Below are 26,449 nucleotides of genomic sequence, written 5' to 3' on the forward strand. Positions count from 1 at the left end.
ATACAAAAAAAAAAAAACAACATTAAAAAGCTGTATTTAAAAGATGAGGGAGTTTAGTTTTTGTGTTTTGAGTTAACTTGCTCCTCTGAGGTGAAATGGGCAAGATCCTTCTCTGGGTGTCTCCAGAGGCCAGCCTAACCCACCTCTACCTCAATAAGTTTTGAGGTGGTTGTCCTCCTCTTCCTTAATATCATTGTCTGTTTACTAAATCAGTTCCTTTCACTCTCATTTTTATTTAGGTTTCTTTTTTTTTTTTTTTTTAAAGATCCCAGTTCTGATTTGGGTAAATATGGATAGACCTTTCTTCTGAGAAAAGAGATGATGAGAATACACTGGCCAGGTGATCCTTTTAGAGGTCCCATAAAGGTTTTCTTCTACGATTGAGTAAAGAAGGCCCATGGATAATGCTTTAGATTACACAGAAATGCTGAGATAAAATCCTTAACATTCATATTAAAAGAGTGTTTGTCTTTAAAAAAAATAGTCAATGGAACTAGTCAGCTCTATCTGTGTGCTAACTAGTAGGGACATAGAAATAGCAGTAGATTACATTTAAGGAATAATTACATCTTAAGTATCATATTTACCTATATATGTATAAAAGCATCTCTTTGGCCCCCATTCTATTTTACATTAAAGTCAATTTAAAATAATGTAATGAGTTAATATCTGTGAAGCTGTTAGAACAGTGGCTGGCATTTAGCAAGCATCATAAAAGTGTTTGGTATCACTGCTATGTAATATCATCATTGCCAAGGCCATTTCCTTAGGTACCAATACATTATATACCTCTTGGGAACTTCATGTATTGTGTATAAGTCATATGTTTTAATATTCTTTTTATTTAATATAAGCATAATTAAATTTTTAGTGGAATTGCAAACTGCTGAGAGAATAAAGCATTAATTTCATCAGAGATCATGGAGGTCTGGGTAGAAAGGTGGCACTTCCTAAGATCTTAAAGTTGGGAGGATTTTGATAGCTGGTGGGGCAAGACTCAGACACAGCAAACAAAGGCACAAACACCCTGGACTGCAGAATGCATTTGGGTGACTGCGAGTACTCAGGTAGGCCTATTTATGGGTTTGTGGGAGAAAATCCTTGGAAGCAGGTTGGATCTCGATAGGTCTGAGAAGGTTCTGAATCCAGTGTACCGATGAGTTTACTTCCTACGCTAGTAGAGTCGTTTTGACTTCAGTGGGCATCAAAATCATGGGCATGGCTTCTGCGGCCCCAGGTGTTGTTCCCATCCCCCCACAGGGTCTAACTCTGTAGGTCTGGGGTGGGCCTGGGAATGTGCATCTCTGACATTCTGAGGTGATGCTGATGCTGCTTGTCCAGGGACTACATTTGGAAGATATCTGCCCTGGGCAGTTGGGATCTACTGAAGGTTTGGAAGCCAAAGAGTAAATTATCATGACTGTGTTTAAAGGAGATGGCAGTTAGCAGAATGAAAGATGTGTTGGGAAGAGAGAGAGGCCCAGAGGCAATCAGGCCAGTTACATATTTTCAGTATTCCACGGGTGGGGTAATCAGAGCATGAGCCACGATTGAGGGTAGGAAGTTCCAGGGAATTCTTTACCGGTTCTAGGGCTCCTGTGACCATCTAAATGCAATGGAAACAATGACCCTCCTATGAATAACTTTGAAATTTTCTTAGGGTTGCCAGATTGAGCAAATCAAGTGCAGGAAGGTCAGTTAAATTTGAATTTCAGGTTAAAAAAATAATAAGTTTTTAGTGCAAGTAGCCCTAAATATAGCATGGGATATATTTATATTGAAAAATTATTTTTTTAAACCTGAAATTCAAATGTAACTGGCTGTTTTGTTCTTTATCTGGCAACCTTACACTAAATAGGATCCTTTGACCTTTTCTGAAAGTACTTTTGTGGCCTTTTATGATTTTATTTCAGATTTTGATGAATGTCACTCTAACCCCTGTCGCAATGGAGCCACATGCATTGATGGTTTTAATACGTTCAGGTGCCTCTGCCTTCCGAGCTATGTTGGTGCACTTTGTGAACAAGGTAAGAGCTGATGCAACATCTGTAGGATGAACAGTATGGTTGCTTCATTTCAAATGTTACTTCTAGACAGCTTTTTGCCATCATTATTTGCATGTTTTTAGCAATGTTGGCCATACTGCATGTTTTTTTCCTGCAAGGGAAATTCACAGGTTACCTAAGTATATTAGGTTTCCTTATGTGTCCGTAGCCCATGAAAAATAGTGTTGACTTAATCACTGCTGTTTTGCTGATAGAACAGAATTGTAGACAGGCACACTGAGCTGAATTTAAGGACATCTAGCTGACAAAAGGAACGTTGTTAAGTATTCTTCCTGAGGACAAACTAGGCATTGACCTTAATCCATCTGTGTGGCTTGTACCAAGGAGTATCGAATTCAATACTCGTTGCCTTTATTTTCTCCTCCAAAACACTTGGGAGTCAATGGGTTTATTTTTCATCGTCAGTCATCTCTGGAGAATGCATTGATATAGTTGTTAGACTACATTAGCTTTGGCTTGGTAAACATTACATAAAAGGTATTGTAAATCTGCTCAACAGGGACTTTTCCTACTACAGAAGCATCTGCTTTTTCTGAATGAAACCAAGGCCCGTGTTCATGATTGCTTGAATCTCATGATCCCTGTAATTTGTATTTTATGGCCAACCTGAGAATGTATTTCAGGTGGTTAATGGTAACATTTCTTAGTCATCAATCAGAAACAGATTGCATGTTCAGCTATACTCAGCTTTGAAATGTCGATTTCCTTTACTGCAAGTCATACAGTGGTTTGGCTTTGACAAAAATGCCCAGTGCCAAACTTCTGTTCCACCAGACAGAATGAAAACGTATTAGACACTCAGACACATTGGTCTGGCCCCCCATTCTGGTTTACAGTGTTAATCCAGACATCACCACGATGAGAACAACCGAAAGCAGCATGTATTGAACTGCCAATCAAAAAGGATGGGTGATGGCTCCATTTTTAGTTTTTTTCTCTCTGTTGCATAGGAAGAGTCTGTTTAGAATTTAAAAGGTAAATATGAAAATTGGCCAGGCAAGATCCTCTTCTTAAGGAAAACAGTAAGGAAGATGCCATTTGTTGAAGAAAACAAAAGGGCGAGATCCTTGAAACATTGCATATGTTAAAATGATTCTGGCTTCCCTTAGTTCCAAGTCCGAGGAGCAATTAAAAAATCATTCATTCAACGAATGTTTACTGAGCACATACTGTCTTCCAAGTGCTATCCTGGGTACTGGAGGTAGAACTTGGAGCAAAATAGACAAGGTCCACAGTCTGGGTGACTCAGCTTAATTCTTGGCAGAGAATAAAAAGAGATGCTATTTGTTGAATGCCTTATAGTTTACCAGATGTTCCCAGGTATATCATTTCGTTGAGTTGACAGTATTTCGTTGTGGTAAGTGGGCCAGAAATCAAGGTTCAGAAAGGAAAAAGTGATGTGTTCAAGGTCACTAGAGAGTGGGAAAAATGAACCTAGGCTGCCTTGTAAAGCCCAGGTTTTTCTCAGTATCGTCCCACTTTTCAAGTAACTCTCACAGATAAGCATTTTATTTATGCTTATAACCTTAAAAAGCTTTGCTTTTTTTCTCTCTCATTTGTGGTACCACTTAGTTTTCAGGTGCATTCTATTTTGTCTTAAAGCAAGTGTACTTTCATCCACAATATTTGCTGAGAAACAGCTATCCTGGTGTGTTTATCCGATGCAGCTGTGCTTCTGTGATTTATTGCCAGGACCCTGAAAGATTTTTTTCTCCTCTTTGCAGGTTGCCTAAGAACAAATGTTTTTTTCATTAACAGCAGCATTGTTGTCTAAACAGTTTTCTCTCCAAATTTCAGTGATGACTGTGTTGTTGTTTCTTCAGCTGACCTTTTCTTCTCTGCATTGGTAACCTCCCAACTCCCAGTAACTCTGGAATAAGGGACCTATTTTGGTAGAATGATAACTGATCTAAAATCTAGAAGGGGCTCTTAGGACAGTATGGAGACAGTTCTCACCACAGCCAACACACACAGGCAGCCAGCACACACACACACAACTAAATGTAGGTCTTTGTGATATGACCTATGCATTATAGTGGTCTGAAAGCATAAGTATTTCCAGATGTCAGATGATTTTTACAAAAATATCACCCAAATATGTTGCTTTTAAGGAATGAAATGTGTATCACGCCATTTTTAGGTGAGATTGGAAAAGGAGACTGCTTCTGGTAACTCCTATCAGAATAGCATCCTAGAAGATGCTGCTTGACGCCTAGTCCTGCATTACATATTTAGTGAATTCATGAATAATAAAAGTTAAGTAAATCCATGTGGATTTTTGGCTTTTTTTTCAATAGTCATTTTGTTAAGTAGTACTTGCACATATATTCATAATCATTAGGACCGTAAGTCTCTGGTTTCAGTAGCATAGATGAGTAAATAAACAAGCAAAAACAAACAAATGGTCCCTGTTTGGACCTGTGTTCTGATAGGAATATATGCACCTGTTAACTGAGAAAGGCATTGTAGCAATGATGTGGTCATGCATCTAAATTTTATGATCATTTGGGTTTTTTGGTGTAAGAGAAAAAAATACTTAATGATAATCTGTTTTAATGATAAAACACAAAGAAAGAAGACCGGACTAAAACCATTGGGTTAATAGAGGATATGAGTGTGTAGAAGAATTTTTTTTTCTAATGTCTTAGTAAGTTAGGGATTCTCTAGAATTTTAAGCTATATCTTAAAATACATATTAATTTCCATAGTTAAGGCAAGCTATGCTGGTATAATATCACATTATTGACTTTGGCAGTAAGAGTTTTCTAAAAAAATCTTTCTAATTGTTCTCCTTTATAAACTAATTCCCTCATATATGAAGATCCGTTTCCTCCCCACCCCTCCTACCCCACCTTCCACGGGAACATCGCAAAAGGAAATTTACTGCATCTAAGTAACCCAACTGCACTTTATCTTTGAGGGCTGAATGCTACTTTTATCCCAAATCATCTAGCAGTGCCTTGATTCTTTTCCTATGAGATTTGGTGGTCTCCAAAAGCACTTTAGTAAAACTCAAAACTTCCAGTGCACAGTATTTAAACCAGTTTGTCAGCTGGCTGTAACTAAACAAGAAGCCCGATAGACTAAACTGAAATAAAGCCCGCTCTCCGAGATAAGCTGCATCTGTTGTATGACGATGGTTGAAATCCCTGGAGCCAGGAAAACATGAAAAGCTCTCAGAATGCATACTTTCCCACAATTATAGAAAGAGGAGCAAATGGTGTGAGAGGCAGGAGATGATCTGACTATCAGTTTGGCCCCCAGGTCTGACGTATACAGCAAGCATGTATTTCATCTAGAAGGATTTTTTTCCTTCATTAGCCAGTAAGATTAGGGGAAGGGAGGGTGGTTCGTAGGTAATTTGGAAAGTTTTCTTGGTACCTAAAATTTTATAAATGTTGCAGTTCTGTTAGTGTTTGCATCTAACTAGTTCAGTATGTTTGTGAGGTATGTTTTGTGATAGTCAAAATTACTTCCGTTGATCATCATTGAATACATACCGTTGAACCAGCCCCCCCGTGAGTGGATGAGTCTGAGGAAGGTCGCTAACAAGAATGCAGTACTATGGAGCCAGACTGCTTTCCTGTGAAAATATTTAAAAACTGGCAATCTAGAATCTAGAAGGTACAGCTGCCACTTCCTGCCAGTGCAAAATTTAGATATATTTGAAAAATGTTCTTATCCAAACAGGGTACTGGTTATAGCGTGCTTGTTACAAAAGAGAAAATATACATATACATGTATACACACACATATATATGTGTATACATGGCTTGGTGGAATGTGGGGCACGAAGTTAAAGAACTTAGGTTATTTCATTCTTAAGAAACTTAAAATCCTGGGGGTGCCTGGGTGGCTCAGTCAGTTGGGCGTCTGTCTTTGGCTCGGGTCATGGTCCTGGGGTGCTTGGATTGAGCCCCACGTCACGCTCCCTGCTCAGCGGGGAGTCTGCTTTTCCCTCTCCTCCCCACTCGCGCTCTCTCTCGCTGTCTCTGCCTCTCTCTCTCTCAAATAAATAAATAAATCTTAAAAAAAGAACAACTTAAAATCCTGATGCATTTGCACGGGGAGTTACCTATATTTCCTCTCCTTTGGGGAAAGAAGGCCCACAGTTCTCGCCATATCCCAGAAGCTGCCTCCTGATGACGACTTTTTTTTTCCCCCCTCTCTTTGTAAATCTTACTTGACAAGAGCCTGTGGCCACCCAGCTATCTCTCTGGGAAGTGGTAAAGGAACTACTTACAGAGCCTTTGAAGTCCTTATTCAAATAGAGCAGTCATAATCCTATTAGCCGGAATTCTTATCTTATCACTTGAATAATTCTCTTCAGAAAAGTTGTGTTGGTAAGGACTTAGCCCCAGTTGCTTCACAAGTGAGTCAGTCAGTAGACATTGCAGCCTAAGAAGTTTTGTCTGGCCCTTCTGCCAGTTTTCTTTCCTGCTGACACTGGCTCTAATCAAGGAAACTGAAGTTAGATACTGCCTCTTTAGTCCAGAGATGTACAGCACCCACTTGGCAGGGGTCAGTGGGCTGTCTTTATCATACTTTCTTTGTCATCATGACCAAATTTATTAATATATAACTTCAGGGACATTGCACTGATATTGGCTTAGGTCTTCTTATTAACACTCAGATCCGTGAGGCTAAATTGAATGACGTCGGTGAGATTACTAAGCCCCTGCCTTGTTTCTTCCAGACACAGAGACGTGTGACTACGGTTGGCACAAATTCCAAGGGCAGTGCTACAAATACTTTGCCCATCGGCGCACATGGGACGCAGCTGAACGAGAATGCCGTCTGCAGGGCGCGCATCTCACAAGCATCCTGTCTCATGAAGAACAGATGTTTGTGAACCGTATGTACCAAATATACGCAGGTTTCCTGAAGCTTTGCTCAGTGTCCCCATCTTCTTAGTTTTCTCTGTTATCTAACTGAACAGATGTAGCCTTCTCTGTTGCAGTTCAACTTATTAAATCCCTCGTCTGAACTACTTAAAATCATCTCTTCTACCTGAGTCCCCTACTTTGAGAAACACTCAGCTCTAACAGAGGAAGGCATTTCCTAGTCTACCAGCAGTAATAGGTGAAATTGCATGCTATAGGTTGGGTCCTATGACATTGCTACCTGATTATTTTCTGACTTACGAAAATGGCCGCTCAATTCTTCTTATGGCTGCCTTCGTAGTTCTGTTTTGAAGATGGGCATATGTTGTCTCGAATTAAAGAGAAAATTGCTTTTAGCTATTTTTATCCCACTAATTAAAATTGAATTGTCAATTACACCTTAATCCTACCCTCTGCGCAAAATTGGTTCTCATCCAAGCTGCTAATGGTTTTAGGCCATAGAAAGTGAGTTTCATATTAAGAACATGAACAAATAGAGACTGTAAAGCTAATGAAACTTACTACCAGAGCTGTTGAATAACTCCTTAAACTATAGCAAAGAGGAGGGCAGCTAGCTTTTATGTAGTGAATATGTAGAAGTTTTTTGATATGAAGCATTGTTTGATGCTCTATTAAATATGTTCTCAAAATGCCTGCTATCTTTTAGAAGTTTGACTGTTAGTTTACAATCTGTATGGAGGTTCAGTTAACTTTTTTGCATGGTATTCTTGCCAGTGACTCATCTCATGATGAAAGTAATTATTTTTGAAGATCTACAATTTTGTAGAACTGTCTGGTCTAGGTAGTCACTGTTTAAAATGCTTTAAGAAGAAACATGTGGCTTCCAAAGTGAGGCTAGCATGGGAATGATCTGTCACATTTTACTGGGTCACTGAATTTTTGCCAATGGCATAGCTTAATAAAAAAAATGGCAAGTTTTTATCATGAGTAAGGATGGAAAAATATTTAATTATAGTAAACTGCTAGGGAAATTATTTTCTTATGTCTGATATTTTAATCTTTCTCAATGTTTGTGAATTAGCTTTTTAGTTTAGAGCACATTGGGTAGAAGAACAAAAGATAGTTAGACTATGAGAGATTTTTATGAGCAACTAAATAAAAATCTAGCCGGAAAAGAGGATGTATGATTCACTCTGAAAATAATTTTCTTGGATACATTTCATCCATATATGGGAAAGGTAGTAAAAATATCTGCATTGTTTCCCTTTTCTTAGGTGTGGGCCATGATTATCAGTGGATAGGCCTCAATGACAAGATGTTTGAACATGACTTCCGTTGGACCGATGGCAGCACACTGGTAAGTTGCTCATGAAAAATGATACCAATTCTGAGAACTTGGTAGCGTGTGCTGATTGCATGTTACAGAAGGCGTATTTGATCAGAGACCAGTTAAGTGACTTGCTCAGTGTCACTCAGTAAGATAGATGAGTGTTAGAATAGCGTCCATGCTGACTGTTTCCAGTCACTGTGGCTCTCTTTGAGAGAGGAGTGTATCAGAGTCCATTGAATGGGAAAACCACACCTCAGGTTTGTCTTTCAGATGGTTATTTTTGTGTTTCATGGCTTCAAAAAAGGGAAAGAATAAATGTAAGAGAAAAGGCCTTAAAACAAACAAAAAAACCTACCTTTCCCTCTTACATAATTGCACCTGGAAATCTCTGTGGCATGGCTCATTTTTATCCAAACCAAGGTGCTCATTTTTTTTATCTTAAAAAAGATTGCTGAATTATGATCTTGTGGATTTGCTTCCATTCAAACTCTGCTCACTAATTACATAGTTTTTAGCTTTTTATGCTTCTTAAAGGAAGGAGTGAAATGGTAATACTGGCCCCAAACTTGAGTTGGCTGAAATAAGATTCTTAGGACAGCTGAACCTGTTTTGAGTCACTACTCTGAATACATATGAGTCTAATTTTTTAGAAATAGTTCAAGTGTGGTTAGCTATATACTAGTGGTTCTAGGCACTGGCTGTTCATTAGAATCACCTGGGGAACATAATTTAACAACTGGTGCCTAGGCATCAACTCAGATTCATTAAAGCAAAACCCCTGGTGGCTGGCTCCATTTTCCATGTGTTCTCCAGGTGATTCCAAAATGCAGACAAGTTGAGATCCACGGGGCTGGACAGTAAGTGTAAATTCAATTCTAAATTAGATAAATAACAGGAAAAATTGAAAGTAATGTTTAAGCTCTTTTTGTGAATTTATTTAGGTGCCTAAATTTCATTCACTACTTGCCACTCATCTGGATTTAATGAGTTTGGCAAAATGTAAAGTTCATCCTTAGAATGGATGCCAAAGGAATCTCCGCTTTTTGAAGTTCTTCTCTGTCTGCTCAAGAAAGCTTTTCTGTGTTCTTATGGATGTACCGCGCAGTTCATCTTTGTGTCAGTTGCTCTACTTGGCACCTTGCATTTGTTTATTCCCCACAATAACCTTTAAGAGAGGTATGAGGTGTTTTATAGGTAAAGAAAGGAAAGGTCGGTTAGGTTGAGATTTTTGCCCAGAGCCCCAGGACCAGTGCTTTTAAGTGGTGAAGCCCGTCTCCAAAGCCGTGCTTTATTCTGGCGGGCACCTCCTAGACTTGAAAAGATATCCCTTATTACATATTTTGCCTTGAGCAACCCTAAAATAAAGTCTGGCCTGCCCTCTCTCTGTCATCACTCCTTATGTTTAATCAGCACTCTTTGTCATTCAGGTTCATAAGTAGGTCCTTTGGCAAGATGCAGAGAAGATAAGGAAGTTAGATTGTCCATAAAATACATTCCCAGTAAGATATATGAACCACACCGTCTGAATCAATACTCATTGTTTTCTTTCTTTCTTTCTTTCTTTTTAAATATTTTATTTATTTATTTGACAGAGAGATACACGGCGAGAGAGGGAACACAAGCAGGGGGAGTGGGCGAGGGAGAAGCAGGCTTCTCATGGAGCAGGGAGCCCGGTGTGGGGCTCAATCCCAGGACCCTGGGATCATGACCTGAGCCGAAGGCAGATGCTTAACGACTGAGCCACCCAGGCGCCCCAATACTCATTGTTTTCTGATTGTCCTGACGAGATGGTATATGTGCAGCTGTTTCATCTGTATATTTTTATTTTGCTAAAATGAATAATAATTTTAGGGGTGCTAATTTTGGTCAGTTAGATCAATAGTGGCTGGTAGGCCGTGAGTTCTATTATGTTAATTTTAACTGAGGATGAACTATTTTGATTTTATTAATTTAATTTACATGTGAACATAAAAACTAAAGGATTTTTTTCCTGTATGTTAAAGATAGTTAAAACTGTTCTTATAATTTTGTTGATGTGTTTTATATAGTATAGGCGTTTATCAAGTTTTCTTTTGTTGAAGGAATTTTTCGTTCCTATGGGATAAATTCGGTCTAAAGACCCTCTGTTAATCTTCCTCCCACACACTTTCCCTGATACATAGCCCACTGAAAAGTGCAGGTCCTGTGAGGCCCCAGCGGGACCTATATTACAGAATCTAGAAAGCCACGGGGTCAGGTGGGGTTCTGGTTGGTGCGTGTGCCTTGCAGACCTTGACCACAGCTCGTCTCAGAGTGTCCCTGTGTGTTCTTGCCCTGAGCCTGGAATAGCTGCGTTTGACCAGCTGTAGTGTAGGTGAAGTCTGCCATTTGCTACACACCGACCTGATAAGGCCAAGTCTCCAACTTCCAATCTGTCGTTGATTATATAGAATTGATTTGTTTTCATTCATAGCATTTTGATGTGTTTCTAGATGTTTATTTGGTCATCAGCAGTTCAGCTTTTCATAGAAGTGTTTCTCTTGCTTGCTTTTTCTTTCTTATGGTGTCTGGGACAAGGCCCTATACTACCTATGAGCTTGGTTAATGACACTGAATATTGGCTTGTAGCTGGCAGCTGTGTGAGGTCTCTAAAGCATCTTAGGGAAACTTTCTTTTCTGCCAGGTGCCATTCAGGGGAGCTTCACTCGTCAGATGTCATTATTCCACTTAGCCAAAGCAAGCCAACTCAACTATTTTTTTTGGTCTGTGTCCATTAATTTTTAATGGACCGTGAAAAATACTGTAAAAAAAAAACTTCATTGCCATTTCCATGGTCTAGATTGATCCTCAACTTAGTAAATAAGTGAGCATTGCACTTGGCAAAAAACAAATCTTGATCTTCCCAGGAAATTTTCAGAGGAAGATAACATCCCTCACGTAGGTAACTGTACAATGTAAACAAGAACCTTACCCGAAATTAGTTTACATTTTTACATTAAAACCTAAAGGTTATGAAGAGAGCATCAAGTGAGGGCCTCAGTTTGAAGAAGGCAGAGGATGAATTACATAAACAAGTAAAGTGTATCAAAGAAATGACACAAGCAAAAAATAAATAAATAAATAAAAGAAAAGGGGAAAAAAAAAAAAAGAAATGACACAAGCAAATCCAGAAAGCACTCTGACAGACCCTTGGTTTCTTCTTAATTCCCTCTTTGTTGTAAAATAAAAGTGTGCTAAGGAGTGTCCCTAACTTTGAACATTTTGGAACAGAAAAGACCATCTGCCCAACAGCCTGTCTCCCTCCCATCTGACTGATCTCTGGCCCACTCTGCTTTTGTAACCACCCTCGCCTCTATCCCTCCCTTTCTAAGACAGCCTAGGTGTCTCTTAAACTCTTTGGAGTTCTTTCTGCAGCCACCAACCATCCCCTTAACAGTTTCCATATGTTTGTAGGCTTTGAATAAAATAGGTCTTCTTTGTTTCGCTGTTTACTCCAAGTGTCTTGCCTTTGAAAAAAAATCCGTAATAGTAAACTCTACATCTTCAGGGGAAAGCAGTATCTGCTTACACTTGGAAATGGTTTTACCTTGACTGTGTGCAATTTTAAGGACTTTGTTTACGTTTTAGAGTGATTTCTCCCCTCTCCCCTTTGCCCCCCATTTTTTGTTTGAAAGATTTATTAGAGCTTATTCTTCTTGGGAGGTAGAGCAGTGTTAAAACCAAAAGAACCTTTGATATTTACCATATATTATCTTTTGTTATTCAGTCTTACAATTCAGTAAAAACAAACTAGTTTAGATTGGATTTTTCAGTCTCAGTAATTTCTTTTCTTGAAATAATTAAATTGTGCTTCCAATAAACTTGCAGTATATCATATTTATGTGATTATGCTTTATAGCTAGACTAAGTCAATTTATATGCTTATACTAAATTAATAATGTTATTTGGCCAAGTTATCTAAATTGCCCTTGTTCTTCAGATTCTGATTGACGCATTCCACATTATTGGCCCCTATAATATGGCGTAGATAACATGCCAACTTCTTGCTTTTGTTGTATCTTTGAAATCTTTTTTTATTATTATTTGTGGTGTTCACCCAATAAGTTTCACAAAAGTGTACGCATGCAGAGATTGGGTCTAGCCTTACCCTTGTGATTTCCATTAAGGTTATTTTCTCCTAACACATTTCAGTTTTTATTTTGTCACTTGGTTTTCGAATAACTAGTCACATTTCAATTTGTCCCTTGGTTTTCTACTAATGAGTTATTCTTTAACTTGACTATTGATCTCCTAACAGTGAAATGCCCCAAGTGCTTTATTAGAAACTCTGACAAATAACTTCAATAATGAATTACTTTACTTGTCAGCCAAGTAATGTCTTCAAAGACACTAAGTTAAACCATCCAAGTTAAATACACATTAAAGCTGGCAAACTTAAACAAACATTTCTTATCTAGCTTCTATACTTTTAGCTGACTTTTAAGTTCTTTCTTTAACCTAATAGTTAAATGAATGACTAGTCTGAAGTGTTTCCCCCAGATCTGTTTTCCAGTGCCTATGACCTGCCCCTCCCCCTGCCATGAACTCCTGTTACTCTCTTTGAAATTCTGCAATACCTTCCTCTTCCCTTCAGTATAAAATTCTGATTCTTAGTGTGCCACACCGACACAACAATTCCACCTGCTTTCCTAAGCTGTATCAGTCTTCTCTCAAAATAGTCACAGTTCCTGGAATAAGCCATGACATCTAACTCCTGAGGGTCTTTGCATAGTCTTGCCCTGGTGCTTAGCGTGTTCTCATCTCTTGTCCTAATTTCCTTTAATTGATGTTCAAATGCCTTGCTTGGCCAAGAGTCTCCTTCTTCCAGGAAGCCTTCCCATTTGGGTGTGACTGAGAGCCCCTGCCCTGTGCTCCCGAAGCCCCGTGTATCCTTTTCCCATCTTACCACTGATTCCCTGCCTTGTGGGGCTGGTTTCCTGCCACTGAGCTTTCTGAGGCAGGGATTAACTTTTATCTCTATGTTTTCAGCACCTAGCAGAATTGTTGACAAAAATAGATACTTAATAAATGTTTTCTTTGAATGATAATTAATATTTATACATTGCTCAACCAACTTACTCTGTTACCTTTTCAATCATGAAATGACCAATTAGGTCTTTTGGCAGAATCTTTTTGTGACAATTCTTGTTCATCTAAGTTAAATATCTTATTTAATGTTGTGCCAGGATGAAAAACTTAAAACATAATAGGTGAGATTTCAAAAATGGTGAAAAAAAAAGTTCCCCCCAAACAGATGTATATAGCTGAGCATAATGCATCTTACAAAAATTATTAACCCAAAGGAAAACACATGTGCCTACTGGAAGTGATGACAGTCTTGTCCGTGGTTGTCCCAAGAATACATTTACAATAAGCTCTGGGAAGAAAAAAGGGAAAGAAAACTTTTCAGCCTCTGCCACCCCTGCAGGTTTGAGTTATATCAGGACAGATTTTCCATGAAGCTTTAGGAAACCAACAATTACTCAAAACTTGGAAGAGGATTTTTTTTTTCAAGATAGGCACATACTCTGTCATTGCACTTTCTGAAGAAAAATGACTTAAAAAAAAACCTTATTATGCAATCCAAAATGTAGTAAAACAAGCCAAAGAAAATCTTACTCCTGAATGTTATCAGATCATTTTATTTGTTATACATTGGTTGACCAAGGATGAATTGGTCACCTAAGGCTGGACAGAGCTTCATTTATTCACCTTCCATCTGAGTCTGTTCTTTCAAGCACAGAGGGAACCAGACATGAGGGAACGCTATGGAGTCATTTATCTTGCCTTGTCAGTACGCTTCCTAGCAAAATCATTTCCACAACTTTCTTTTCAACTATAGACTATGGTGTGTCCATGGATAGCACAATTAGGGACTGGAAACTGTTAGGTAGGTGCCTTTGTGATATTACTTTTTATAACACATCTTCCTAGCCAATGGTTTAAAATCAACCTGTGGACCTCAGAGATGAAAACTGTTACCGCCTTGCTCCCTCCTCTCTCTGACCCTCAGGAATAAATTCTCACAGGAGGAGAATTTGGTCCCTTCTCTCTTCTCTTTAGTGAGTTTCTGCAGCACCATCAAAGCTTACCCCTCACCACTGGGGATTGGATGCTTCAGCGGATCAGAAGCAGTCACTTCAAAGGAAAACGTCACCTTAGGTAGTGTTGGCCAGAGGTTGAGGACTGAACTGAACTGACAATCCAGTTCCCTTTTAAAACTGTTGAGGAACTTTTGGAGAGTTTGATTTGTTTGGCACAAAAACAAAACAAAACAAAAACCCTGACTTTACTCTCAGGCATTTTTTAAAAAACATTTTCTTACGTCCCTTTCACATTTTCCTTCTGCCATCTCTATTCTGTCGGCACTCTGCTTCGCCCTGAGAGGCTGCTTGCTGGCTTGTCAGCTTCCCGGGAAGTAGTCATGGCCTCCTTCATGGTCCAGCGTACTGCTGGAGGAAACAGAAAGACTTCCTCTCCTCTGCACTTGTCTGACTCTAACCAGCAAGTTCTCAAACAAGTTACTAATCACAGAACCATAAATATCTTATTTTCTAGCTCTAACCAACTCATCTTACCCCTTGATAGTTATGAAAGGGATTACAAAAGGCTAACTGGTAGCCTTTTGCACTTAAAAAAAATCCCACTTGAAAAATATTTCTGGAAGATAAGTGAATTTTGCCTTTTTTTTTTTCATTTGGATAAGCATGGTTCAGCACTGGCAAGCTAGCATACCTGGAATTCAGGACAGCAGTTTACCCTCCTGGTTAGAGTCGATTCATGAGAAGAGCCAGATTTGTGGATTGACTTCAAATACGGAGGCCCCTTTACTTTTTTTCATAAATAAACATGTCAGTCTGTCACAAAGTATTGTGAGAAAACCCAGCTTTGATAAAAGGTAGAAACCATAAAGAAATAGCCCTTAACTCAGGAAGAGACACTTAAAAGGGGCAGAGAAAAGGAGTAACAAGTCACAGGCCATAAACCATTATTTTTTTCTGCAGGAATGTATCATTATTCCCCTTTTATAAACACAAAAGGTTCCTATCTCCCTCCCTCCCAGATGTCTTGGACATTGAAAAGAGAATCAAGAGTATGAACTAATTCCCTGTGTTTTCCAAGCTTGTTTGTAGCTTTCTGCTCATTGAAAAGATTGCCCATGATTTGGCAGAAAACAATGAAAAACAAAACCCCCAAACCAAAAACTTAAGTTTTACTTTTTCTACCTGAAAATGTTAGAAGACTTTCGAAAAAGTATTTGCAGATGGATGTGTGTCAGCTGTGGTGTGGTTTGAGCTCCAAGTCAAATGCCACTTCTCTGTGAACAAGTCACACTGCATATCAACATTAATTATGTTAAACCTCACAGGCTTCATTATATTAACCTAAAAGCCAAGGAAAACATATGCTGTTTCCTCATCCTTTAACACATTACTCATGAGCGGAAGAATTCTCAGTCTCTGTTCTGCAAAAGACCACTGAGCTCTTCATAAAAATTTTTACTTGTGTTGCAGTTCAGCTTGATTAGAAACCAAGAACTGGTTCTTGTGATTCTACGTGTGAAATATAACAAATCATAGAGTGGTTCCAGAACACAAAACCCTCATCTCTGCCTTGCCTTTCCTTGAGTTCAGATAGCTAGTGATATGTCAGATAGCTGGAAGAACACTTACCTATCACTGGAAAACCATTTCATCAATGAAAAGATTATCTTTAAAAAAAAATTATCAATGCAGTAGTTCCTTCTCACAGATGCTTTTCCCAGCAGTGCTCTATGAAACTCTAAAATCCCGTACCGATATTTAAATTTAATTGCTTTAGCGCAATTCATGGAAAAGGCAAACAAAAATGTGGAATGGGTTTTGGCAGTTTCCCACTGCATGGGGATCCTTAGCACTTCCTGACTGAAGACCTGTGCAAACAAGCTTGGGTGAAGGAACCCACCAGCACCATTTGAGGTGGGGGTTAAATGCAAAGGCCTCCGTGGGGCTCTGTCTGCCCCCCTCCCGCCCCCCTCCGAGTGCTCTCACAGTGGGAGGAACTCACATCCTTTGGAAAATGCTGTTGATAATTACAGCTTTGTAGGGCAGTGAGCTCACGCTATTACGCGAGATTAGTGCTGGACTCAAGAGCTGCCAGATTGTCTCTCCCGCACAGAGATTTGCCAGCTAGGAAAATAATGGGCATATTGCCACTTTAACAACTATCAGGAGACCCCAAGTTAGTTTTTCTTCCCTTCAGCATATTCAAGTTTGTAGGATCCAACTCCAGCCTGCCAGCCCAGGACAATGACACCAAAACAAATGTCTCTTTCTCCATTAAAACAAAGCTGCTCTTTTCCTTTTGGTGTTCCACTGAAAGACAACAGCAAAACCATAACCTCCTTTAAAACATAAATAAAGCGGGACCCAGGCCAGAGGAACCTTAAGCAAGTACAAGGATCAAAAGAGGTATATCTCTACTGGAAAGCGGGTCATTTGCCCCTAGGAGTTAAATACAACAAAGTGAAATATGCCCCCCACAGACCGGAGACAAATGCCTATTGTGTACCACAGCCATCTAGGGGGGACAAAGGCATTTTAAAGTGACCAAATGTTTTGATTTCTGTAATAAGTAGTCCTCCTAACTTCCTTGCAGATAACCGTTTGACCTCTGTTCTGAAAGGCTGGGGGTAACCCAGAGTGCTTATTCTGAGTTCTTTATTTTGTGAAAAGGTGGTTTCTTATCAGCATATGGTTCAAATGGGGAAGCAGTCCTCTTGGGAAAGCGTTTTCTATTTGTGGAGTTTGCTTTTGTACTTGGTGGTTGTCTGTTTCCCCTTGGCATCGCCTGCGTTTGGGTGTCACTTGTAGCCGTGAGAGCACAGCCATGCACCCCCAGTCCCAGGTGATGACAGGGCTTTGCACACAGAGAAAGCAGCCCTTGGTCCAAGTGCCACTTTCTATGGTTAGTCTGGGTAAGGCTTTGCCTAAAAACAAACAACATGTGAATCCCACTGCAGACATTAATTTGCATGCAGAGGTGGGTGTTTGTTTATGATCTGCCCTGTTGTAAGATGTATTTGTCTTTGCTCCTGATGCAGTTTCACCATTGATGTAAACATAAATGATCTGATAATTCTAAAAGGCGGGGCGCCTGGGTGGCTCAGTCAGTTAAGCATCTGCCTTCGGCTCAGGTCATGATCCTAGGGTCCTCGGATCGAGCCCCGCATCTCTCTGTCAAATAAATAAATAAAATCTTTTTTTTTAAAAAGGCAAAATGGAGAAAAATAAACTATTGTAGATGAACTTTCCAATCAGATAGGAAATTCAGATTATAGGTGCCATGACCTGTGACAAAAGAGAATGCAATCACATTGGTAAATCCTGTTTAGCCGAGGTCCATCTTCTAGCAAAGTATTCTCTTCATGCTTTCCCTCACAAAACTGAGAGGACGTATCACAGATAATCCTGTAATCTTGCCACATGAAGTAAATAATCATGACTTTGGGGGGTATTGTAAATTCTGTTAAGTAACTTAGTTGGTAATTCATAATATAATAATGGATGGAGATCACCACCTAGTGGCCATATTGTATTTTGTGTTTCAAAACCTCACCTACCCAGAACTCCTCTTCGATCTTTTAAGAATAGTATTCCCCGTGAATTAAGTTCCTGTAGTTTTGAGTTTAAAAATTCTAGTATGGTTTGCGTTATATCGTGAACCTGAAAGTTAAATGTGAAATTAGATGATTTTTCAAATGCACTGTGAAGCTAACGCGCGGGAGTCACATGCTTAGTAAAGTCCTAACAACTGAGGCAAATATTAGATCCAGTCTTTCCCATATCTTCATTTTATACACAGTAATAGAACACAGTGGAAAGTTTTCCTTGGCCAGTTTCGTTGGTATGTGAACCTAGAGGACTTTTTTGGTTTTCTTATGAAACTTTTTACAGTGAATTAAATTAGCAGTGTTTGGTGGGGGTAAGGAGAGGAGGTAGAAAGCAGTGACTAGGCTCTTCATGGAAAAAGATTCTGAATTATAGCTGGAAGACTTAGTAAGTTTTCCCAACAAGTACAATAATATATTATGTCATAGGACAGCTTCACTGGACAAATGTCAAGAATGGTTTTTATCAGTGGAATGTGTGTGATTTATTGTTTAAGTGTACTTGGCAAAATCCATAATAGTTCTAAAACATAGAGGCTTTAAGTGGCCATTTAAGATAATCTAAATAATGGTGAATTTTAAAGAATAAAAAGTGACTCCATCTAAGCTAAAAAATTATAGCTAAATATGTGGATAGATGGATGATAAATAAATAGATGATAGATAGATAGATAGACAGATAAAGTAGGCCCTTGGCAGCTGTAGATTCAAGATTTGCAGTTTCAGTTATAATGAGAGACCCTAAAGATCCACAATCTGAAATAATTTGTACTCCTTTCTCAGGCACAAATTCGAACCGTACTCAGTGGTTGACTAGTGTGTAAGAATTGTTCATTTAGGTACCAAGTCTGTCTAATGGACAGCTTGATTTTGGCATCTCAAGATGTCTATTGCTATTTATTCCTCTTAACCATTTTGGATTTGTGTTGTATTTATGGTGAGAGCCTATCTGCCACACAGGTCTGTGGAAATAGGGGCATTTCTAAACATCTTAGATAATTCTTCCCTAGTGCCAAGAAGTACTGTATTTGTGTGTGTGTGTGTCTGTCTGTCTGTCTGTCTGTTTCTATGTATGTGAGTGATAGTGATAAATCTCACCTTGGTGTCTCACAAAAAGATGAACTTCAGTTTGATCTAGTGTCTGTGAAAATTCTGTTTTCTTTTCAGTAAAGAGGAAGAGAAATCAAGAGATTCTAAAGAGTATCTAACTTTTTAGAACTAGTTGGTGCCAGTGATTATTCTTTGTAATTATTTGACCAAGTTAAGAAATCATAAAAACTCAATGAAAAGAATTTGAAATGGGTCAATTTTATTATGAAGAAGAGTTCATTATCAATGAAGTTTTGCTAGGACCAATTGCTTTGAAAACTTCTTTGTTTTAAGATGCTGATAAAAGGGATTTAAAAACAAGAGTTTCGTGTTTTGGGGATTCTTTCTCCACTAGAGGTTGAAACATGACCTTGTACCTTCTAAGTTTTGATTTCTGAATTGACATTCTCTTGGAAAGACGTTTTTTAAAAAAACTTGATACAGAAAAACATACTATTTGGAATGTTGCATGGAGGGATAAGACTAAGTCATTCTGGGTTTTAAGAACCTTCCTTGCTCCAGTCTTTCCTTTTCACCACCTAGCTGTTCACATTTTTCCTCATAAAGGGATTTGCTTTTATATATGTATCAAGTAAAGGACCAGCTGGGTTGTGACTGTCACAACAGTAACTGATTAATGCTGGATATCTTGTTTCTTTTCTTTAACTGAGAGCCATGCTCCAAGCTGAACTCAAGAAACTCCTTTTTTAAAGCAAAGCAAATCACCTGGTTTATTTCTAAATCTTGTATATTTCTGAAATAATGTTTTTTTTAACCTCAGAAAAAAAGGCAGTTATCCATCTCTGCATAAGGAAAAGGTCAATTAACCATGTTACATTTTTATCATCAATTTGTTTTGTTCATGCTTGTGATACCAGTTATCTGCTGAGATTTTAGGGCCATTGATCATGGCCATGTGGTGTGTATTTTAAAGATAAAAAGATCGTCCAGTATCTCTGAATCATAGTTGGGACTCCTAGACACTATATAACCAGAGATTCAGCTTGAAAGGATGTCAACCCTGTCTAACTTTAGTAGATTGCTAATAACTTTCAAAAGAAGAGACCCCCACCTCTACCGCCAAACACACACACATACTTTAACCTCCTCAGTATGTTTATGGAATCAAGTTGGACACTTGCAAAGAGCTGGGAGGAGAGAATAGCTCTTCAGCCATACTGCTTGAGAAAAATGAGTCAGGTCCCTTGTAGGTGTGTGGAATTGAGGTCACTTGCTGAGAGTGAAGAATTTCGGCAGGCAGGGAAGTCTTGTGTGCCCCAGAGAAGCTGCAGGTTAATTCTTCCCTCTTATGTTAATGTGAGAGAGCAACAAATTTTTGACAATAACATACAGATTATTTGGAACAAAGTAAGCTAAGCATATATAAAGTTTGATTTTGATGAATAACTTCAGTCTTTTCTGAGTTTTTCCTCTTGATATTAGGACTGGTTCAAAATGAGTTCTCTGGTTTGTGGAGACAATTTTCATGTGAGAGAACCATGCTTCGCTGTTGTATTTTGGCCAGGGTTTTTTGAATCTTTTTATGCTTTCGGCAGTTGACTTGTTTGAACCCATTTAGGGGGGAAAAAGAAAGAGAAAACAAAAACCGAAAGTTACTAAATCCAATTTAATTGAAATGGTTGTCTTTTTTTGGCACTTTTGTTTTCTACAGATACAGAGAATAGTCATTTAGCTGAAACTCTAAGAGTAACTTTGTCATATAATATACAACATTAAGCAATTTCATACTGATATAAAATAATTATCTCTTAATAAAGTATAAGTTTGTTATAGAACATGTAGAAAATTTTCTATCTTGAGCTGGCTTCTTCTATATCAACTACTTGAGTTTTATGTCATAATTTTCTTTGCCATCAGTGGAGAATGAAAATGCAAAGTAATTTAGAGTTCTCTTTTCAGACATAGTCTTCATCTAATTCTGCTTTCTGGGGGAGGCAATGAGAGTTTGGGATTTGGATTGGGGTCACATGAGTCTCTGAGACACAGGCAAACGTGCAGAGGTCTGATCAGCATTTGTTTTTGTTGATGGTGTTAAAATGAATTCTCTACAAACCATGCAGGCTTTTTTTTGAATAATTCTTACTTTGCCCATCCAGCCCTAGAAGAGGGTTGATCTAGGGTAGATCGCCCAGGATGTTTGCTTAGAATTCCAAATGAAGAGAAAAATATCAAGATGGGGGTGGGGGCATTTTTCTCTGCTCATTCCAAGAATCTACATTTCTGTATGTATAAGACACTGCCTATATGAGAGAGGCTCTATTATATTCTTATAACTCAGAATTGATTTCCTGAGCAGAGATCTTTTTCTAACACTTAATTTTAGGGGAAAAAATACATTATTAAACCTGAAGTCAACGATTTATTTTTTATACCCTTTCCCCTGCAAATGATATTAAAAATAAAGCTGTAAAGAATTTAGGGGGAAACAAAGAAAGTTATTCAGAAAAGTAAAGTTTCCTTTGCTAAGTTAGTTAGGCAATAACATGGAGCAAAATCAAAGCATCCTAGCCAAAATAAATCTGCACAATGGAGCTATCAGATATGAGGTAATAGTGTGACATGCCTGTGGGTATCAGACATTCTTGTAAAAACCACAGACCCAAAGTTTGGTCCTGCACCATTAACCCACAGTTCTGCCCAGGCAACAACACAGAACACAGGTTTTAAATCACTGTTGCAAGCCAAATGTAATTCCCACCAAAAACAATTAAATCTTTTACCAGAGGTCTGAGTCTGGGCAGCTTAAGCCCTGAGAATCACTTCAGTGGCATGGAATCTGAATCTCATTTCAATGTGAAAATGAGACGGTCATTGTTCAGATCAGGAGGAAATGTCAGCTGCAAAATCCATGGCAGTCAAATAACTGGTGACTTGAAGTGATATTTGTTGAGGTTAGATTAGAAAAGGGTTAGCTAAGAGTTTTATAAGTTCTTTCTGATTGCTGCATAGATCATTTTACAATGTTCATTTTTACCGATTTGAAAAATAATTCATGCTCACTCTAGGGAAGTGGAAAACATATAAGTATATGGAATAAAATATTATCTCTGTCTCATATAACTCAGATATAAACTTTGTCACATTTTACTGCATTTCCTTTTGGTCTTTCACAGACATGCACATGGGTGTGCACACACACACACAGCTGTATCTGAGAGTATGTATAAAATTTGGATCATTGTATATTTTTTAGTATTTTGCTTTTTAATTTTAACTTAACACGTCTTTTAATATTTTCCATCTCCTTATATATTTTTCACAGACAAGATATTTAATGGTTATATTATATACCGCTTGTCTGACCATACCCATGCCATAATTACTGCTAGCATGAATAATATTTTAGATAAACTATTGTTCACATCTCTGATTACTTTTTAGGATAGAATTTTAGAAGTGGAATTATGGGGTCTAAGGGTTGTAACTTTTTGAGGCTCTTGATATGTATTACCAACTGTTTTCCAGAATGGTACTGCCTGTCTTGCCTAGCATTTGGTAGCAGCAAGCAACATCTTTGATTAGAAGTAGATATGGATAAGGAAGAATGCAACACATGCTGTTGTTCATTATTCCTAAATATCAGTACCAGTGTGTGCCAGGCATAATTCCTAGCACTGAGGATACACTAGTAAACTAAAGAACCCTAAATTCGTGTCTTCAATGAGCTTACATTCTACTAAGGAGAAGAAAATACAATACATAAATTATATGGGACATGAGAAGTTAATAGTTGTTATGAAGACAAATAAGCAAGGAAGAGACATGGGCAGTGTAGGTAGGGACAAGGAGGCAGGGAGCACTGCACAGTTTGCACATCCGATTGAGATGCTGTAAAATTTTCCACCTTTGAGGACTTTTACTCATTTACTGAAAGAGGTTAGTTAGAAAGTAACCTAGAAATTACTGAGCTCCAAAATCCGTAAGTATTTGAAGAACTCTAGAAACTTTGGCCATTAAATAGTATTAAATACAGATCTTTGTTAGTTTCAAGGCATTCCTATGCCTTTGTTTATTAATTTAATTTCATGTAGTTTAAGAATTTTTATTTTGATCCTGCTTTAATTTGTCTGTTAAAGGTCACTTAGTTATATACATCAGCAACAGACTGAATGTGACTTATAACTCTGCTTTCTTGTCCCAGTTCCTTGTTTATTATCTATTTAAAAAGAGTAGCAAAAAACAAAACAAAAAAAGGTTTCACGGGTGGCAGGTGAGAAGATGATAAGGGAGGTCAGTTAGCAAAGAGAAGGAAAATAGAGAAATATTTAGAAACCCATTTTAGAGCAAATGTCGTTCCTGGTTGCAGGGAGACCTGCCAGTCAAAGATGCTTTGGTGAGTATGGTCCTTGTGAGCAACCTTTCCAAGACCATCTGGACAGTAACTCAGTGGTACCATTCAGGCTACTAGAATTGGATTTCAGTCCATATAATTTCTGGATTTCCACCAGAAAAAAACAAAAATACCACAGTACCTTTATTAAGCTTACCTTGGTTCTTTGCAATTTTATTACTTTCCAAAGACTCTTTTTTACATAACCGGAATCTCTTATCTCCTATCTTAATTTTGGCATGATTGAGGAGGATTTTAAAGCAAAGCTAGGCAAAGAGATTGAAGGAAAAGTAGAAGGCCTCTTAATCTGGAGGCTTTCAAACTTTAGATCTTCTCACAAATTATTTTAGCAAAGATCAAGGTTTTTTACCATACTTAAAAGTTTTAAAAGCTATTTGTTTTTCTGAGAAGAAAGAAAAAAATACAGATATTCTTTAATCTATTTATTATGTTTTCAAAAGACATAAAAGTAACCATAGTGCTTTTTTGTTTGTTTGTTTTTTTGTGTTTTTGGCATGCCCTGAATTGGAAACAATTGCCTTACTCTTATATTACAGTTCTTTCTTCTCTGACTTTATTTTTCCCAAATAAAATATCGTAATTCATCGTTTCAAGTCACACTTATTTTAAATATAATTCAAGGGAAGACTTATAGATCTGGAGGCCCAGGAAAGGTAGTCATATTAGCCATCATCACCTAAATCTGAATCTTGTCCTTCTACTAAGTGAGGGCAGTTTGTCTCCACCAGTGTTGTCAGCGTTAGATGTGATGTACAACATGACAGTAGGCAAAGCAGATTGGCAAATTGATTCTCAAGTTGAGCCAGAAGGACACTGAACAGACGTGTCCCATATCACATTCTAGTTACAAGGAGACCCAAGACTAGGAGGTCACTCTCTGATTTATAGTCCAAAGTTTATTATTTTTGAATAGGCAGGGCCTGTGTTTTTCATATAATTATTAGTTATGGGGGCAGCATTTTAAGGTAATAGAAATTGAAAGTAAACCCAAGAATCTTGGGTGTCTAACATCTCAGAGGTCCAAGTTACTCTTAATCCTGCTAGGTACTTTTAAGAGAGAATGCATACCAAGAACCTAGAAGAGGGCTTCATCCATTATAGGTGCTAAACAAATGACAGGTGTTACTTTGATAGAAGGCAAAATATATTTCTGGTTATATATCATCGCTCAGACTGGGGAATCAAAAGATACCATCTAGGGACGCCTGGGTGGCTCAGTCAGTTAAGCGTCTGCCTTCGGCTCAGGTCATGATACCAGGGTCCTGGGATCGAGTCCTGCATCGGGCTCCCTGCTCAGCAGGGAGTCTGCTTCTCCTTCTGCCTGCCGCTCCCCCTGCTTGTGCTCTCTCTCTCTCTCTCAAATAAGTGAATAGAATCTTTTTTAAAAAAAGATATCATCTAAAGATACAGATATAAAGATAACCAATAGAAAAACATCAAATCAATAAAATTCAATACAGTATCTGAACATACATCACACAAAGAAAAGCAAATATATATTTATAGTAAGGTATGTATTTGTATGTATGTATATATATATATATATGTATATATATATAAAAGATTTATTTATTTGAGAGAGAGCACTTACACACACCCCCACGTGTGAGTTAGGGTAGGGGCAGAGGGAGAGACTCTCAAGCAGAAACCACACTGAGCTTGGAGCCCATGAGATCATGACCTCAGCTGAAACCAAGGGTTAGATGCTCAACTGACAGAGCCACCCAGCACCCCATAGTAAGATATATTTTTAAAAGCTTATATTTTATATCAATATGCTTAAATGTGATAAATGTTCCTATTAAGAGAGAACAACTTCCAGTTTAGATTGTAAAGCAAAACTTAACTGTATGGTGCACATAGGAATCACATCTAAAACAGAATTACTCAGGAAGGTTGAATATGAAATAATGGGTATATGTATATTGGATAACTATAAAAAATAAATGTAGCAAAAATCTCAATTCTTTTAACCAAATAAACGAACTTAGATAAAAATAATCACATTAAATAAGGCAAGAAAAGGTACTTTATAGATGTAAAAGGAAGAATAAAAATCCTATTGCACCATAATCACAACTACATAAAATTATACCTGCGCATAAGGCCTGGGAAAAAACATGACCAAGTGACTAGATAATGGATTTTTTTTCTCTATTTCCACTTCCATTAATGTTGTTACATTTAATAATAATAACATGATTAAGTTTCTTAAGTTGAGCATTGATTTTGGAATCTAGGATAACTAGAACAAAATTTCTCAGACAGATCTCACTGCCAAAGGAAAATAAATACATATTTGTTGAAGAGAGATTTTGAGATACATGTATTTTCCACTCAGAGTATAAAAGTCTTTTTCTTTACCATTAAAATAATTTCAGTTAGATGGTTCAAAAGTCGAGTCGTTCTCATTCCATTGTGATGTCATGGCTCCGTCACTCTTATCATTTGCTACTTTTTAACTATCAAGTATTTAGTTCTGTTCTTCCTCCATTTTCACAGCAATATGAGAACTGGAGGCCCAACCAGCCAGACAGCTTCTTTTCTGCTGGAGAAGATTGTGTTGTAATCATTTGGCATGAGAATGGCCAATGGAATGATGTTCCCTGCAATTATCATCTCACCTATACCTGCAAGAAAGGAACAGGTAATGATTAATTAATAATGTACTTAATCTGCATTTCAGTTATCAAGTGAATTCAGGAAGAATAAACTTCATTACTTCAAAACACGAACTGCATGTCATGTACGGCCCTCTCTTGCTGCCTCTGGAATATCATTCTTCCAATACATTTGAAAAGTTTGTTTTCAGTAATGTCTTTACCTTAGATGTCAGATGCTAAGATAACAGTGTAGCATTTATATTAAAACAAAACAACTACCTGGCAGTATCTTTAAGAAAAACAAAGTGCCAGCCCAAGAGCCTATCCCCCTGCTTATTCTAATGAGGAGAACATTAAGAAAAATAGTTGTCAACATTTAAAAATTGGGATATATTATAAAATAACCTGGATTTTTTTACTTTTGTAAAAAAAATAAGAACTGATACCATTTGGTCCCTGTTCAAATTTATGAATGTTC

General features: G+C 37.9%; 1 protein-coding gene across 2 annotated transcripts in view; it reads left to right on the forward strand.

Moving 5' to 3' along the window:
* VCAN (versican) overlaps positions 1 to 26,449 on the forward strand; it is a 114,218-nt gene that overhangs the window by 80,039 nt on the left and 7,730 nt on the right. For both annotated transcript variants that reach the window (XM_028114490.2, XM_028114491.2), the window contains 4 exons: positions 1,914 to 2,027; positions 6,763 to 6,921; positions 8,185 to 8,267; positions 25,871 to 26,015. In XM_028114490.2, the coding sequence (XP_027970291.2) occupies positions 1,914 to 2,027; positions 6,763 to 6,921; positions 8,185 to 8,267; positions 25,871 to 26,015 (501 nt within the window). The remainder of the gene's footprint in view (positions 1 to 1,913; positions 2,028 to 6,762; positions 6,922 to 8,184; positions 8,268 to 25,870; positions 26,016 to 26,449) is intronic.

Source organism: Eumetopias jubatus, unplaced genomic scaffold (assembly GCF_037043125.1).
Source record: "Eumetopias jubatus isolate StellerSeaLion01/CBP00866 unplaced genomic scaffold, mEumJub1_p1.0 scaffold_5, whole genome shotgun sequence".
NCBI lineage: Eukaryota > Metazoa > Chordata > Mammalia > Carnivora > Otariidae > Eumetopias > Eumetopias jubatus.